We start from the raw sequence: 15308 nt of genomic DNA, 5'->3' as shown, positions 1-15308 counted from the left end.
GACTCGAAGTGTGGGTGTTCCTCAAGGCAGTCCTGAACCCCCATGACTCTCCCTGCAGAGCTCCAGAGCTCTCTCACCTGAGCCAAGGGCTTCAGGGACCACGAAAGGTGTTGACATGCCAAGATACCTCCCTGGCCCAGAATTCATCCTGAGCTTTAGACCCTCAGGCCCAGCCATCCACTGGCCTTTCCAAATGGTTGTCTCAAAAACTCATTACGCAAAACATGTTTAAAACCCAACTTGTCAAAAAGACAAAGACAAACAAACAAAATAGGAGTTCCCATCATGGCTCAGTGGTTAACGAACCCGACTAGCATTCGTGAGGATGTGGGTTCAATGCCAGACCTCACTCAGTGGGTTAAGGATCTGGCATTGCTGTGGCTGTGGTATAGACCAGCGGCTGCAGCTCCAGTTGGACCCCTAGCCTGAGAACCTCCATATGCCATGGGTGCGTCCCTAGAAAAGACAAAAGGCAAAAACAAAAACAAAAAAAACCAAACTTGTGATTGTCCCCTCGAGTCAGAAAGCTGAGAGCTCTCCTTAAAGGGTCTCCATCTTTCTTGCTTACCTGTGTTTTATTTAATGCCCAACTTTATTGATAGAATGCCCTAAATAGCTCAAGTCCATCCAAGTCTGTCTCCACCATGGCCACTCTAGACCAAACCCCAGCCACCTTTTGCCTGCAATAGCTTTCTAGTTGAATTCCCTACGGCTTTTCCTGCCTCCCTCTACTCAGTAGTCAGAAAACTTTCCCAAATATAAATTTTACCAATACCTCTTTGCCTAAAACTCCCTGATGCCTTCCCTTTACTTCTAGGATAAAGATCAGAATTCCTTAACTTTGCCTATGAAGACTTTCATGATCTAAGCCTACCTACTTTTCCAGCCGAATTTCATTTAAGACTCCCCACTGGGACCTCTTCATCTCTCTCCCATTCGTTTCATTTATAGCTTGTACTTCATTTTATGTCTTTACTTCCTATGCTTCTTAAAATTCTTACTTTAAAGGTAAAGCGTCACAGTAGGGAGTTCCCATCATGGCTCAGTGATAATGAACCTGACTAGCATTCATGAGGATGCGGGTTTGATCCTTGGCCTCACTCAGGGGGTTAAGGATCTGGTGTTGCTGTGAGCTGCAGTGTGGGTTGCAGACTCGGCTCAGATCCCGCATTTCTGTGACTGTGGTGTAGGCGAGCAGCTGAAGCTCCAATTTGACCTTTAGCCTGGGAACTTCCATATGCCTTGCGTCTGGCCCTAAAAAGACAGAAAAGAAAAGAAAAGCATCTTAGTAGGGAAATGTGAGCTGGGGCCACCAATCCCAACCACTCTCTTCCCTTTGGGCTCTTCAAAGAAGTTACACTAAAAATTCAATCTCAGTTTATTATTACTGAGATATCACTCCCTTCCTCTGAGTCAAAGAACAGGTCTCATGTAAACTGACAACCCTCTTCTGTTCCAATATAGAACCGTCACCTCCAAGAAGTCAGATGCATTGAGACTCTTCATTAGGAAGTCCAAACGTAAATAAATAGATCGAAAATGGTGAGAACAAGTATATTCACTTTTAAAGGTGAGAAAAAGGTGAGAATGAATAGTATATTCACTTTTTTAAAAACCTGGCAAATGCGTATTTTCAGAACAAAAGCAATTATTAAAAGTATCCTTTAAGTAACAATCTATTCTAATATTTTATTTTATTTTAAATCTGCATTAAAATGTCTGCTTATTGCAAGATGATGGGATTAGTAGGATCCATGAGGAGGCAGGTTCAATCCCTGGCCTCACTCAGTGGGTTAAGGAGCCGGTGTTGCCCTGAGCTGTGGTGTAGGTTGCGGGCGGGGCTCAGATCCTGCATGGCTGTGGCTGTGGTGTAGGCCAGCCGCATTAGTTCTGATTGGACCCCCAGCCTGAGAACTTCCATATGCTGCAGGTGCCGCCCTAAAAAGACCAAAAAAAAAAAAAATCTATATTTAGAAAAGTTTTTGGTTATGGAAAAATTGTGACAATAGTATGCAGAATGCCCTATACCTCACATCCAGTCCCCTATGATCAGTAAGTTACATTAATACGGTTCTTTCATTACAATTCAGGACCAATATTGATACATTATTTCTAACTGACGTCCATACTTTATTCAGCCGTCCGTAGTTTTTACTGACATCCTTTTGTGCTCCAGGAGTGCATTCAGGACCCCACACTGCATTGAGCCATCCTTAGGATCCTCTCGGCTGTGGCAGTTCTCAGGTTTTCCCTGGTTGTGACAACCCCGACAGATGTGAGGAGTGCTGGTCCTTGTAAAATGTCCCTCGACTTGGAACTGTCTGATGTTTCTCATGGTTAGACTGGGGTTAGGCGTTTTGGGGAGGAAGAACACCATGCTAATATATTTTAAAATTATCTTTACAGGTACTCAAATTGTACATCATTAAGAAGTCTGAAACTAGACACACCTGATACCTATCAGTTGGGTATCAAAGGCATTGCAAGCTATCATCCTATTTGCAAAAATCAAAGTCTTCGCATCCGAGATAAGACGGTAAGATGAGTATTTTTATTATAGTAAAATAAAAATACTATTTAAAATATTATTATATTATATTAAGCTGATGATGGAAAACCTTGTATCTTCCAGTTTTAAAACCTCCCACATGGGACTTTTCTTTCTCAGGTTTAATAAGTTTCTCAGCTAGAGTATATACTTTATTTTTGTCTTTTTTTTTTGTCTTTTCTAGGGCTGCGCTCACAGCATATGGAGGTTCCCAGGCTAGGGGACCAATCAGAGCTGTAGCCGCCAGCCTACGCCAGAGCCACAGCAACGCAGGATCCGAGCCGCATCTGCAACCTACACCACAGCTCACGGCAACGCCAGGTCCCTAACCCACTGAGCAAGGCCAGGGATCGAACCCAAAACCTCATGGTTCCTAGTCGGATTCGTTAACCACTGAGCCACGACAGGAACTCCCTAGAGTGTATACTTTAAAATCTGAACATTTCATCATTTAACCTGATCTTGGATTTTATGGCTTTATGTGTAACTGCATGCTTCCAGTTTTAGCCGCCTCAGGTATGTCATAATGTGTTTTCTACTTAGGATAAGAAAATTGAAATGGCACAACCGTCACTACGAGGTTTTTAACTGAATTCAGTTCCCTGCCTCACACCTTTCACAGCTGCCTTTGAGATCAATGCCGCTGGAACCACTGGTGCCATTTCCTGCCTGATAGTTTGTCTGCCGGGATGTACAAGCACCCAAGCAGTGTAAGGAGGGCTGCGACGTGAGGTGCTCCGAGGAAAAGAACAACCGGGGTCCTCGTTCTCATCACACGGGCAATTCTGAACGACAGAATCTGGACAAATCTTTCCAACTCTAAACAGTTTGAAGTCATCAAGAGTCAATGAAACTCAGATTTTCTTTTTTCTTTTTTTTTTTTCCGCTTTTTTTAGGGCACACGCATGGCATATAGAGGTTCCCAGGCTAGGGGTCGAATCGGAGCTACAGCTGCCAGCCTACACCAGAGCCACAGCAACTCATGATCCAAGCTGCGTCTTCAACCTACACCACAGCTCACGGCAACACCGGATCCTTAACCCACTAAGTAAAGCCAGGGATTGAACCCGCAACCTCTTGGTTCATAGTCAGATTCATTTCTGCTGCGTCACAACAGGAACTCCTCCGATTTTCTTTTGGCAGAACTATGGCTTAAAAAGTCACTTGCTTTCATCGAGAGTTCATAGCATATCTCATTATAACCTAGACTTAGACATGGCACGTGTGGACTGTGGATGACTCAGCCCGATGAGGACCAGATGGGGAGACCACATCTGAAGCCATCTTCCCCCACCCCCGCCAGGGCCCAGGCAGACATCGGGGAGAGAGAAAGAAAGTCCCAGCCAACAGGGAGGTTGGGGATACCAATTTTTGTCTGAGTGGCAAAGGTTTAAGGGAAGGGAAGTTTAGGACGCAAAGGACACAGAAGAGGTTCCCTTCTCGTACACTCGGCATCTTTAAGGGCTTGACTCCAAGATAGCCGGTGTCCGCTAGAGGGTGTGATCAGCGCTGAGGGCGGTGAGGATTCTATCTGAAGGTATTCATCACCCACGTGTCACCCCACACTCTTCTGACCACAGAAGTGGCTGTAGAAATGGCTATATTTCTATGAGATCAGCAATAAAGAAAAGCATTCCCATGTAGAAAGCGCATCTGACTGTTACTCAAAGAGCACAGCGTTCTTGGAGCACTTGCTCCATGGCCCAGCAAATGGTGTCCTATGCCCCCTTTAAGAAGCAGCTGAAGTCAAGGACATTAGAGTGTCCAGGACAGCTAGAGGTGACCCCTGAAGCAAGGGGGACCACAAGGAAAGATATCACGTAAGAGCAGAATGAATAAAGCGAAGTTAAAAAGGAAATTTTGAGTTGTACTGAAAAGCTTTTTGGAGTATACATTAAATGCGGTTTTTCAATCACTTAAATTGTGTTTTGTTGATTCCCTAAGGAAAAAAAAGTTACCTAGAAACTGTTCTCAGCTTGACCTTGGACTTCTAGCCTCCAAAATTGTGAAACAATAAATTTCCATTGCTTTAGCTCAAAAAAAAGGTACCTTACTATTCTTCTGCTTTAAACCTTTCCTTGCTGTTATGAACAATGTATTTTTGTACAAGGAGATTAGCCATAGTTTTTTTTTTTTTTTTTTTGCTATCACTTGCATACCTTCACAAATATACACACATTTAGGTAAGTGCATGCTTTCCACACACCATTAGAGTTCTCAGTTTTGACAAAAGAACATGGTAATTCATGTACATTACAGTGTTGGAAAAAGTATGGAGTGCATTTATAGCACCGTCATTAAAGATTCTTCACTGACGATCCCACTCCTGGGTGTGTATCCTGAGAAAACTCTAATTCAAAAAGAAACACACATACCCCCAATGTTCACTGCAGCACTATTTGCAATAGCCCAGACATGGAAACTGCCTAACTATTTATCAATAGAAGAATGGATAAAGAAGATGTGGTACATATATACAATGGAATACTACTCAGCCATAGAAAGAATGAAATAATGCCATTTGCAGCAACACGAATGGACTTAGAGATTATCATAGTAAGTGAAGTAAGTCAGACAGAAAAAGACAAATACCATATGATATCACTTATATGTGGAAACTGAAAAAAAAAGATACAAATGAACTTATTTACAAAACAGAAATAGGCTGACATAGAAAACAAACTTACAGTTACCAAAAGGGATAGCGGGGGTGGGGGGAGATAAATTAGGAATTTGAGATTAACCTGTACACACTACTATATATAAAGGAGATAGGAGTTCCCGTCGTGGCGCAGTGGTTGACGAATCCGACTAGGAACCATGAGGTTCAGGGTTCGATCCCTGCCCTTGCTCAGTGGGTTAATGATCCAGTGTTGCCGTGAGCTGTGGTGTAGGTTGCAGACGCAGCTCGGATCCCGAGTTGCTGTGGCTCTGGCGTAGGCTGGCAGCATTAGCTCCGATTCGACCCCTAGCCTGGGAACCTCCATATGCCGCGGGAGCGGCCCAAGAAATGGCAAAAAGACAAAAAGCAAAAAAACAAACAACAACAACAAAAAACAACAGAAAAGAGATAAACAACAAGCAGCTATTTATAGCATAGGGAGCTATATTCAATATCTTGTTAATAACCTATAAGGAAAAAGAATCTGAAAAAGAATAGATGCATATATGTATAACCGAATACTTTGCTGTACACCTGAAACTAATACAACCTTGTAAACTAACTATATTTCAATTTTTTTAAATGGTTAAAAAATGATTCTTCGCTGAAAAAAGTCCATTTGATAATAATAAACTACTGCTTAAAGTCAGAAGAGTGAATTAAACAGTCTTTTAGGAGCCCAATAATTTTTATCTCTCCATAAAGAGAAATAACAAATATTCTAAGAAGAGTTTGGACCGTGAAGCCTCCAGCAGGGAGCAGGAGCAATGGGTCCTGAATCTAAGGTCAGACAAGTGTGCTGCTGCTCCACTGTCACTTCCCACGCCAGGTCAGCTGTGGCTTGGGCTCTGTCCTCGCATATGTCACCATGTGAAGACTCGCTCCTACCAGGTTCCACATACAAGTGCCTGGATGAGGTGAGAGTGGCAGCTTTAGGATGCTGTTGGATCCACTGCCATTGCAAAGTAGACCCGTCTATTGAGATAAGAATTGATCTTTAAACATTAGGAATCCCCTTTTAACCAAGAGCAGACTGGGCAGTGATTTGAAAGAGCAGAAAGTATATATAAAGCTTAATGGTTAATGTTCTGGCCATGAAACTGACCCATTCCTGAAAGACTTCAAAAAAGTATACCAGGAATCTCCAGCAGGAAGAGAAAATAATCTTTGGACACAACCATGCATAAATAGATTCAAAACATTGACAGGTGAAACAGAAGGACTTATTGCTATCTCCCAACTGCCCTGAGCTGCTGGGTCAATTCCAAGCTGTGTGATAACCTAACAGCAGAGTTGGACAAAAAAAAAGAGGAACCTTGGTCATTTGAAACCTATTTTTTAGTCAGTACCCCAGAAACTGGAGTTTGTGCCACTGCCGTGACACCACCAGATCCTTAACCCAAATGTGCCACAGAGAATGCTGAACCATGAGAATTTGGACAGTTACTTTGCCTCCCTGGGTGTCATTTTCCTTAACTGCAAAAGGAGAGGCTCTTCTATAGAACCCTTGAGGGCCATTCTCACTTATCTCCATGATGCTGTAAGAAGAGAAGCAAGTGCTGAAACATGCAAAGTCTCTTGTAAGAAATGTCCCACACAAGTGCAGCTGAAGATTTGATCATTTTTCAGTGTTTCAGTTAGTGTAGGAAATGATTTGGTGGCGATTTAAATTTTTTTTTTTTTTCAGAATGTGAAGATCCATGTCCAAACAATGAATGAAAATAAAATCTGGAAAAGAAATGGCTGGGATTGTAAGTGGTCAATAAGCCTGAGGAAGTCCAGGATGCGTGTACATATACACCCAGCTGAACCTCCCCTTCCTGTGATACAGCCGTGTTGGGTGAACAAGCGTTCTTTTCTTCTTTCATGACATAAGGAAGCACATGTTTGGGGGGAAGGCACATATACAGACATACAGTCACCCACAGACAGAGAAAAGACTCAGCTTTTGGCTTTAAGCGTGATTCGAATATTATGTCATGTACCTGGGGGTTATATTAGAACACAGCCCAGTAATGATTCAATAATCTACTAGGTCTGATTTGTGGCTAAAGTAGAATATTCCAGACTCTATGGAACTCCTATTTCTACACTGGTCTGTAATAGATGATTCAAGTCTTGTCCTTGCAAATTTCTCTAGGGGAAAAAAAAATGTCAGTAGAAGTGGGCCACTCAGAAATTAAATGGGAAAAAGTATTCCCAGGACAGCCTCAACAAGTTCATTTCAGGCTCCTGACTTTCCCATAGACACTGATCACAAATCAACACACTTCCTCAGCTTCTTGGATCAGTGGAGCTAAACCCATGGCTGCCCCCACTTCAGGAGGACACTCAGAGTTTAAGCCCACACAGCAGTTTTCAGCTTACCCTTCAACCCAATTCTATACTCCCACTTACTGTGCGTACTTGAATATAAGGGGACTGTAAGGTTACATTAAGTCTTTTCAAGATCTCTCATATTATACTGTACTTTGTCAATTACTTTATTTTTAAAATACAGCATTGTTTGGGAGAGACACGTTATCTTGAAATGACCTTGATGTTTTCAATATTTATCAATATCTAAAGAGACTGAGCTACCAAACACAATTCTCGTAATTGTTCATCAGCCCACAATTGTGAGTGCTGAAAGTTGTCATAAGTAAACCTTTCAAGATGATTATGCTGTGACAATCACAATAGGTATTTCAGGATAATTTTTAAATCTTTTTCATGTTCTGAAAATGGTGTACTTTCCCAGGGACAGCATCAAAAGCAGATTCAAACAGAGCTGTGTCTCTGCATTCAAGTGGCTTTCGGAATGTTAAAGACGGAATCTGATTACATTTACTACGGAAAATGTGAATGAAGCAATGAATACCTTTAAGTTATTATTTCATAGATTATGTTTCTTTAAATATGTTTGTAAGACTAAATTACTAAATTAAATGTAAAAAGACGTATGAGTGCTGCATCTATACTGCTCCATGTTTCAAAATCAAGTTGATCAAACTTTTTTTTTTGGTGGTATAAGGAGGAGAGCTTCCTCTTAAGAAGGGAGAGATCATCTGTGTGGGGTTGTCTTATACCTGGGCATGTTCTAGAGAGAAACAGGCGCGCTGAATCTCTATGTCATGAGGTCTGATAGTCAACAAAAGGCAAGAAATGATACGGAACCCAGTCTTCAAATTCCACTCTGCTTTGGGTTCCTTCTCAGCAATTCTACTTATTTCATTGGGAAAAACTGGGGGTTCGTTTCAGCCTGAGCCACAGGGCTCCTCATCACCCTTCTCGGACTAAGGAATGGAGCCTCTTCCAAAACTTCACCACTTCAAATTCAGAGGGCATTATACTGGCGTTCAGTCCTGGCAGAGCAGTTATATAATAACACTGAACACACTGAGGGTTAACTAGGCATGTGCAAAGTGCTTTACCTGTAATAATCACAGCAGTTTATTATCCTCATCTTAGGAGGAAATACGAGCGGCATGTGAAATAGCTTGCCTCGGGCCCTAAAGTAGTAAACGACAGAGCTAGGATTTGAAGCCAGGTGGCCTTACCACAGAGCCCAGACCCCTATGCATGATGCTACGCAGCTTCAACTATTTAATAACAGAATCTGTGAGAGTATAAATCCTTTCCAGGGATTCTTTCCACATCCACAGCACTATCCACAGTACCTCTTTTCCAGCATCAGGTCATGGGGGAAACTAAATGAGTGATGTCTAATAATCATGGATTCTCACCATTCTGGAACAATTGCTTCAGATCCTACCTGGCGGCTGACTCCAGCGGTGCCATCTTAGTTCTCATTCTTTGGGTTTTCACATTTCTACCTCTGAATACCGTTTATGACTCCTACATTGCTGAACGCTTCCTCGGGCTCCGAAAACTCTCCTCTGTCTTGATTTTCCTCTAAACTCAATGCCCATTTCCACCTGTTCTTTCATCTCCCTGTTAGCGGTTGAGGTTTCTTCTACCTTTGAGTCCCAGGCCACCTCATCTATCCTCAAGGCTTTGTTTGCCACCTTTGGGCTCCAACTTCATGTTCCCAAACTTTTTTTCTAAACTTCAACATCATAGTTTCAGCTGTTCCCTGGCATGACTGGACATCTCCCCTTGCATCTCAAACGGAACAGATCCCCACAGAAACTCCCTCCCTTCTCTTCATCCAATGCCCAACCTTGCTCCCAAACTTGTTCCTTCTCCTAAAGCCCTCTTTTCCTTTAATGGCATCGCTGTCTAGCCAGTTACACAAACCTGAAGCCTTGGACCCATCTTGGACTCTTCCTTTTTTCTCAAGATTCTCTCTTGCTATTAGCCCTAACACACACACACACACACACACTCATTGGATCACCAAATTCTTTCCATTTTACCTTCTAAATGTCTCTGTAATCTGTTGCCTCTTTGCTGGTCCAACACCATGATGAAAACTCTCATCACCTCTCATCTGGATGATTGCCATGGCCATTGATTTGCTTCTCTCAGCTCAACCCCATCCTCTAAGCCCTTGAGGGACCTTTCAAAACCTGAATCTGACCACGCCCACTCCTGCTTATAAACCATCTGCAACCCTCCTGTGCCTACGGGGCACCAACTGAACTGCACAGCCTGGCAGGTAAGGCTCTTTACAACCAGATTCTTGGCTACTTTTCTGGTTTCATCCCCACGTCCCTTCTCCAGTCACCTCCCCAGGTGAACTGTGATCCAGATCTTTGAAGCTACAGCCACCTTCTCTCACATCACTGTGAGCTCCTGAAGGGCAATCTTTCTCTTAATGATCTCGAAGCATCCGAGCTCACTGCACCTGTACTCTTGGCATCGGACTTTTTAAAGAAATGTAGTTTCAGGCATTTTAAGGCACTTTACAATAATCATTCATTCTTTCACTAGCCCTACAAGGTTATACAGTACTATTGCCTCCACACCACAGCTCACAGCAACACTGGATCCTTAGCCCACTGAGTGAGGCCAAGGATGGAACCCAAGTCCTCATGAATGCTAGTCGGGTCTGTTACCACTGCATACCACAGAATATGGAAGTTCCTGGCCCAGAGATGGAATCCAAGCCCACTGCAGCTTTGGCAAAGCCAGATCCTTAGCCCACTGTGCTGGGCCAAGGATAGAACCCGTGTGTCACTTCAGAGACAATGCAGGATCCTTAATCTACTGTGTCACAGGGGGAACTCCTATGAACAGGTTTTAAATGGTAGTGAAGGATGATGGGTTGGAAGTTAGTTCCAAAATTATCTTAGGGAAAAAAAAAAGACTATCAAATGCATTCAAACTCATGCTAAAGCATTTATGCCATTCAAGTACAGTTCAGGCCAGCATCACCCAGACTGCAATTATAAATGAAATATCTAAGATAATTCCAAGTATACATGAAGCTGGTCTCATGCTCACACATGAACATGTGTGAAGATGGCTCTTGGACCTATTGAGATAACTACTGAAATGCCATCAGATACTGGAAGCAAAAATAAACCTGAGAATTACACAGGCAAATAACATTGGTAAAACTAAGTGACTACTAAGTAAAACTAAAGAAAACACCCATTACATGTTGTCATAGTTGACACATGCATACAGTAAACCGTCGCTAGGTGCTCTGAAAGTTTTGTTTACATGAGCTCAGCCACTGTGCCCTAGATAAGATCAAATGATCTGTGACATAGGTGTCCAGTAAATGCCTGTTGAATGAATATTACGTGAAAATACTACAAAAAGCAATGTTATGCAAAAGTGAAGCATTGTTAAGACTCTTAAGGCTCATTGTCCACCCCAAAGATGAAATGGGAATTCCAGAAGGGTTATTGAAGCAGTTCCTTTTCAGTCTTTGTGGGGTTCACAGTCACAGAAAACCCATCACCAAAATCTCATCAATAAAAACACACATCAGGAAAAGAGTTTATATGCCCACGTATTATGATATTACTGATTAAACAGGAGACCTCTGATCAAAAAAGCAATCAACAAGGAACATGTTCAAAGCAAGGAAAACCCTGGTTGGGCACAAAGTATTGGCTTCACGTTTTAAAATCACAGCTTTATATAGTCTTAGTAAATTATATATATATATATATATATATATATATATATATATATATATACTGTTTGTGTATATTTATATATATACACAATTTATATAGTGTGTGTGTGTGTATATATATATATATATACACTATTTATATAAACATATATACATATACACACACTATTTCTATAAACCACTCTCTGGAGAAGCCCCAGATCGGGGAGGAGGTGGGACTTCTCGGAGGTGCCTTCAGCCATCAAGGTCTGCAGGGAAAGGCCCGTGCACAGCCTGGGGCTGCGCCGGTTCCTCCTGGAGGGCGACTCACCTTGCGTCCTGGAGTTCGCCCGGGCTGCAGGCAGGAGGAGCGCCAAGCAGAGGCAGCCGCAGAGCCAGAGCGCAGGCATGGCCGGGCCGGGCCGCCGTCCGCCGCCGCCGCCGTCGCCGCCGCAGGGGTGCTGCCCGGCGCCTCGCCGCTGGGAGCTTTCCCTCTGCGCTCCGCTGTGCTTTCCTTTTCCTGGATCAGGTGGTTTTATCGACTCTTCTACCTGACTCAGTCCTGACAGGAAGAGAGCCTGTGTTTCAGGGTGTGACTCACCTGTGAATAAGGAGGACCCAGCCCTCGGGAGGCAGACAAACACACAGCACCCACGGAGCTGTAAAAGCGCGCACCCCGGCGGCCCGGCGCCCCCTCCCCGCCAGGAGGGCGCACACCTGGCCTGGCCAGATCCCCCAGAGCCCTCCTTCTCTCCCGGGGTGGTCCAGGGCAGATGTCAGAGGTAGCGAGCAGCCCGCCCTTTCCTCAAACTGGGAGGCCCAGTTTCAAGTGCGCAAACTCAGAAATAAGTCTGCAGCTCTGATCATCTCCGATCTGAAAGACATCAAGGAAAACAGGCCAGGCGACCGTCACCACAGGATCCTCTCGACCCTCTGGCCTCGGCTCAACCTCTCTCTGCAATACTGCAGCTGTACCCCCGCCTTCATTCTTTGCCTCACCATCATCTGGCTGGACCGAGGTTCTTGGGTCCCTGTAACATCTTGATCACCAGGGTTAACAACTCATTAAGTCACCTGTTGACTGGTGGTCCTCCGTTGTGAAGGCTGGGTATCACTCTGTACCCCTAACAGCTGGCACAGTATCTGGTGCACAGTTGGTGCTCAATAAATGTTCTGTTGGACTGAAAAAGAGAAGATCCAGATTTCATACTCCTTTTACATTGCAGAGCATATTTCTCATGCCTTTCTCTGTGGGCCCTTTAGAAAATATGGAGTTGAGCTGTGAGTGTCATCCAGGTCCATTGTCCCAGGTGAGTAGTAGCTACAAAACTGCAGGTGGTGTAGCCTACATTGTCCCTTTGCCTAAGAAGGCTGGTGGCAATAATTCAAAGAGCTTGCTGTCCAGGAGAAGGCTTTGGTTTCTGCTATACGTTTTAAAATTGCCACACACACACACACACACACACACACACACACACATCTGTCCAAAACAATCACCCTTATTTTCATCATCAAAGCCTGCACAGGCCCCCAGTAAATTAATATTCACCAGCTAAATGAATGAATGTTCTCTAGAAAGTTTCATAGATGATAACAATATAAGGCAACAACAATGCAAGATAGTCCATGATTAAGTGTCAAAGGGTGTAATAATTTCAATTTATGCCTATAATTAGGGCCAGTGAGGGCTGCCTGGGACAGCTAGGGATGTCTTTGTCCAGAGCATGGAGCATGAACCAGGTGGGAACGCCTGGGATCTGAATACAGCACCAAAGAGCCAAGGGTGTGAGGCTGTGAGGCAGGATACTGCAAACTGGCCAACACTTACTCTAAAATCTCCAGTAACAACAAAAAAATGAGGACGAGAAAGGAAGCTCCAATTTTCTTATCCCTAGCTTGATTTTCTTTGATTGTGTCCAGGATTCAAAAACAACACAAAGATTCTTCTCTCTCTCCAAACTCATTGTGTCTGATGACTGCTAAAGTCTGAGGTCACAGAGACTAGAGATTTAGAATTTTCCCTTCTAGTATCTGGCATGTTGCAGAGGCTGCAATCATGTCCCTGGGTTCTCTGCTCCTTGTACATCTATGTTATCGTTGGAAGCAATGCCCCTGCAGCCCTGCAGGAACAAGGAGCAGAACCCTGCAAAATAAAGTCTCAAAGGTAATTTCTTTTTAGTACAGATTACTATAGCTTATTATACCTCAAGAGTCGGAGCAGGGATTTTCATCTGCCATCCTTTTGGGGTAGTATTCATCACAATAGCTAACACATTTCCAGTACCTCTTTGCCATCACTGCTGTAAATCCTTTCTACATAACCCTTCTCTCTTCAAAACAATGCCACGAAACAAGTGTGCTATTAATTTCCCCATATCACAGAGGAGAAAACAGAGGCATGGAAAGATCAAGTTAACATGCACCAAGTCGCACTGCTTACAAGTGGTGTGATTCAAAACAAAGCAATCTAGTTCCAAAGCTATAAGCCCTTTGATGGGTCAGATTAAAGAGCACCATAAAAAAGATAAATTCACAAGATTGAATCAATTCAATATGCATCAATGGTTATTTATCAACATCTCCACTATAACCCAGCCAGACTATGGACTCTTGGTCCACACCAATAAAGCCAAGTCACAATGAACTCTGAAAAAATACTTCCAGTTTTCTCAACATGTAAGCTCTGAAAGGACCCCAGGGGTCACACAGAACTGGGGTAGAAAATGGGCAGGATGGAGTTCCCATCGTGGCGCAGTGGTTAACGAATCCGACTAGGAACCAGGAGGTTGCGGGTTCGGTCCCTGCCCTTGCTCAGTGGGTTAACGATCCGGCGTTGCCGTGAGCTGTGGTGTAGGTTGCAGACGCAGCTCGGATCCCGCGTTGCTGTGGCTCTGGCGTAGGCCGGTGGCTACAGCTCCGATTCAACCCCTAGCCTGGGAACCTCCATATGCCGCGGGAGCGGCCCAAGAAGTAGCAACAACAACAACAACAACAACAACAACAAAAGACAAGAAAAAAAAAAAAGAAAGAAAGAAAATGGGCAGGAGCCCCTGAGTTCCCGGCCAGTAAGTAGCCCCTTTTCTGTGAACAGGATGCTCCAGTTTCTCAGGTCCTACCTCTTCTCCTTGCCTTATTCTGGGCCTCTTCATACAGCTAAACAGCCTGTCTGGCTCAGGCTGGAAACCTCGGCTCTGGTTTAATTTCCTACCTCGCTCAGGGACAGTATCAACTCCCTTTGCCAATTTGAATATTTCTCTATGCGTGGCTGGGGTTAAGAGTGTTCTGGAGGTCAAAGGTCAAGGCTCTGGAGCAGATTCCCAGGGACAAATCCTGGCTGCTTCAGCCCTCATCAAGGCAGGTTGCTTAGTTTTCTCTCGTCTCCGTTTCTCCACCTGTCAAATGCCAATAATAATAGAGCACTTACCTCGTAGGTTTGTTGGGAAAATTAAATAAATTCATCTATATGGTGCTTAGAGCAGCACCAGATCCATAATATGCACTATACAAGTAAGTAAGTATAATAATAATAATAGTTAGTACTATTATTAACACTTAGGCATTTTCAGTTTTTCCTTATTATAATTACTATGAATATCCCATCATATTTATACATACAGATATTCCATCACAATTTTAAGCTGTGAAATGTTTGGTCTAATCCCGGTTCATGTACCGATTACCAACAGTTATTTCAAAGTTGTTAATTAATTTATGTTTTTGCTACATATCTAGAAATTTGCTTCACATTCAGATTTGCCTGCCTAATGTTTCATAATTTTGTTTTGTTTTATCTTTTGGGGACCACACTCGTGGCATATGGAAGTTCCCAAGCTAGGGGTCAAATCAGAGCTACAGCTGTTGGCCTACACCACAGCCACAGCAACGTGGGATCTGAGCCTCGTCTGGGACCTACACCACAGCTCACGGCAACACCAGATTCTTAACCCAATGAGCAAGGCCAGGGATCGAACCCACATCTTCATGAATACTAGTCAGGTTCATTACTGCTGGGCCACAATGGGAACTCCTAAAAAAAAATCTTGATACTCTTCAGCAATGAAAAGAAAGGAACTACTGATATTTAC

At 43.5% G+C, this 15308-nt stretch overlaps 1 protein-coding gene across 1 annotated transcript in view; it reads right to left on the bottom strand.

Annotated features, from left to right (window-relative positions):
* The window catches only part of LAMC2 (laminin subunit gamma 2), a 59306-nt gene extending 47225 nt beyond the window's left edge, over positions 1-12081 (bottom strand). The window contains exons 1-2 of the mRNA XM_047754435.1: positions 11941-12081; positions 11555-11785 (exon numbers count right to left, since the gene is read on the bottom strand). Coding sequence (XP_047610391.1) covers positions 11555-11633 — 79 coding nt within the window. The 5' untranslated portion in view covers positions 11634-11785; positions 11941-12081. The remainder of the gene's footprint in view (positions 1-11554; positions 11786-11940) is intronic.
* Between the last annotated feature and the right edge of the window lie 3227 nt (positions 12082-15308).

The sequence above is a fragment of the Phacochoerus africanus genome, chromosome 11 (genome assembly GCF_016906955.1).
Source record: "Phacochoerus africanus isolate WHEZ1 chromosome 11, ROS_Pafr_v1, whole genome shotgun sequence".
NCBI lineage: Eukaryota > Metazoa > Chordata > Mammalia > Artiodactyla > Suidae > Phacochoerus > Phacochoerus africanus.
Note: the sequence above shows the minus strand (reverse complement) of the source record. Positions and strands in the feature narration are given on the sequence as shown.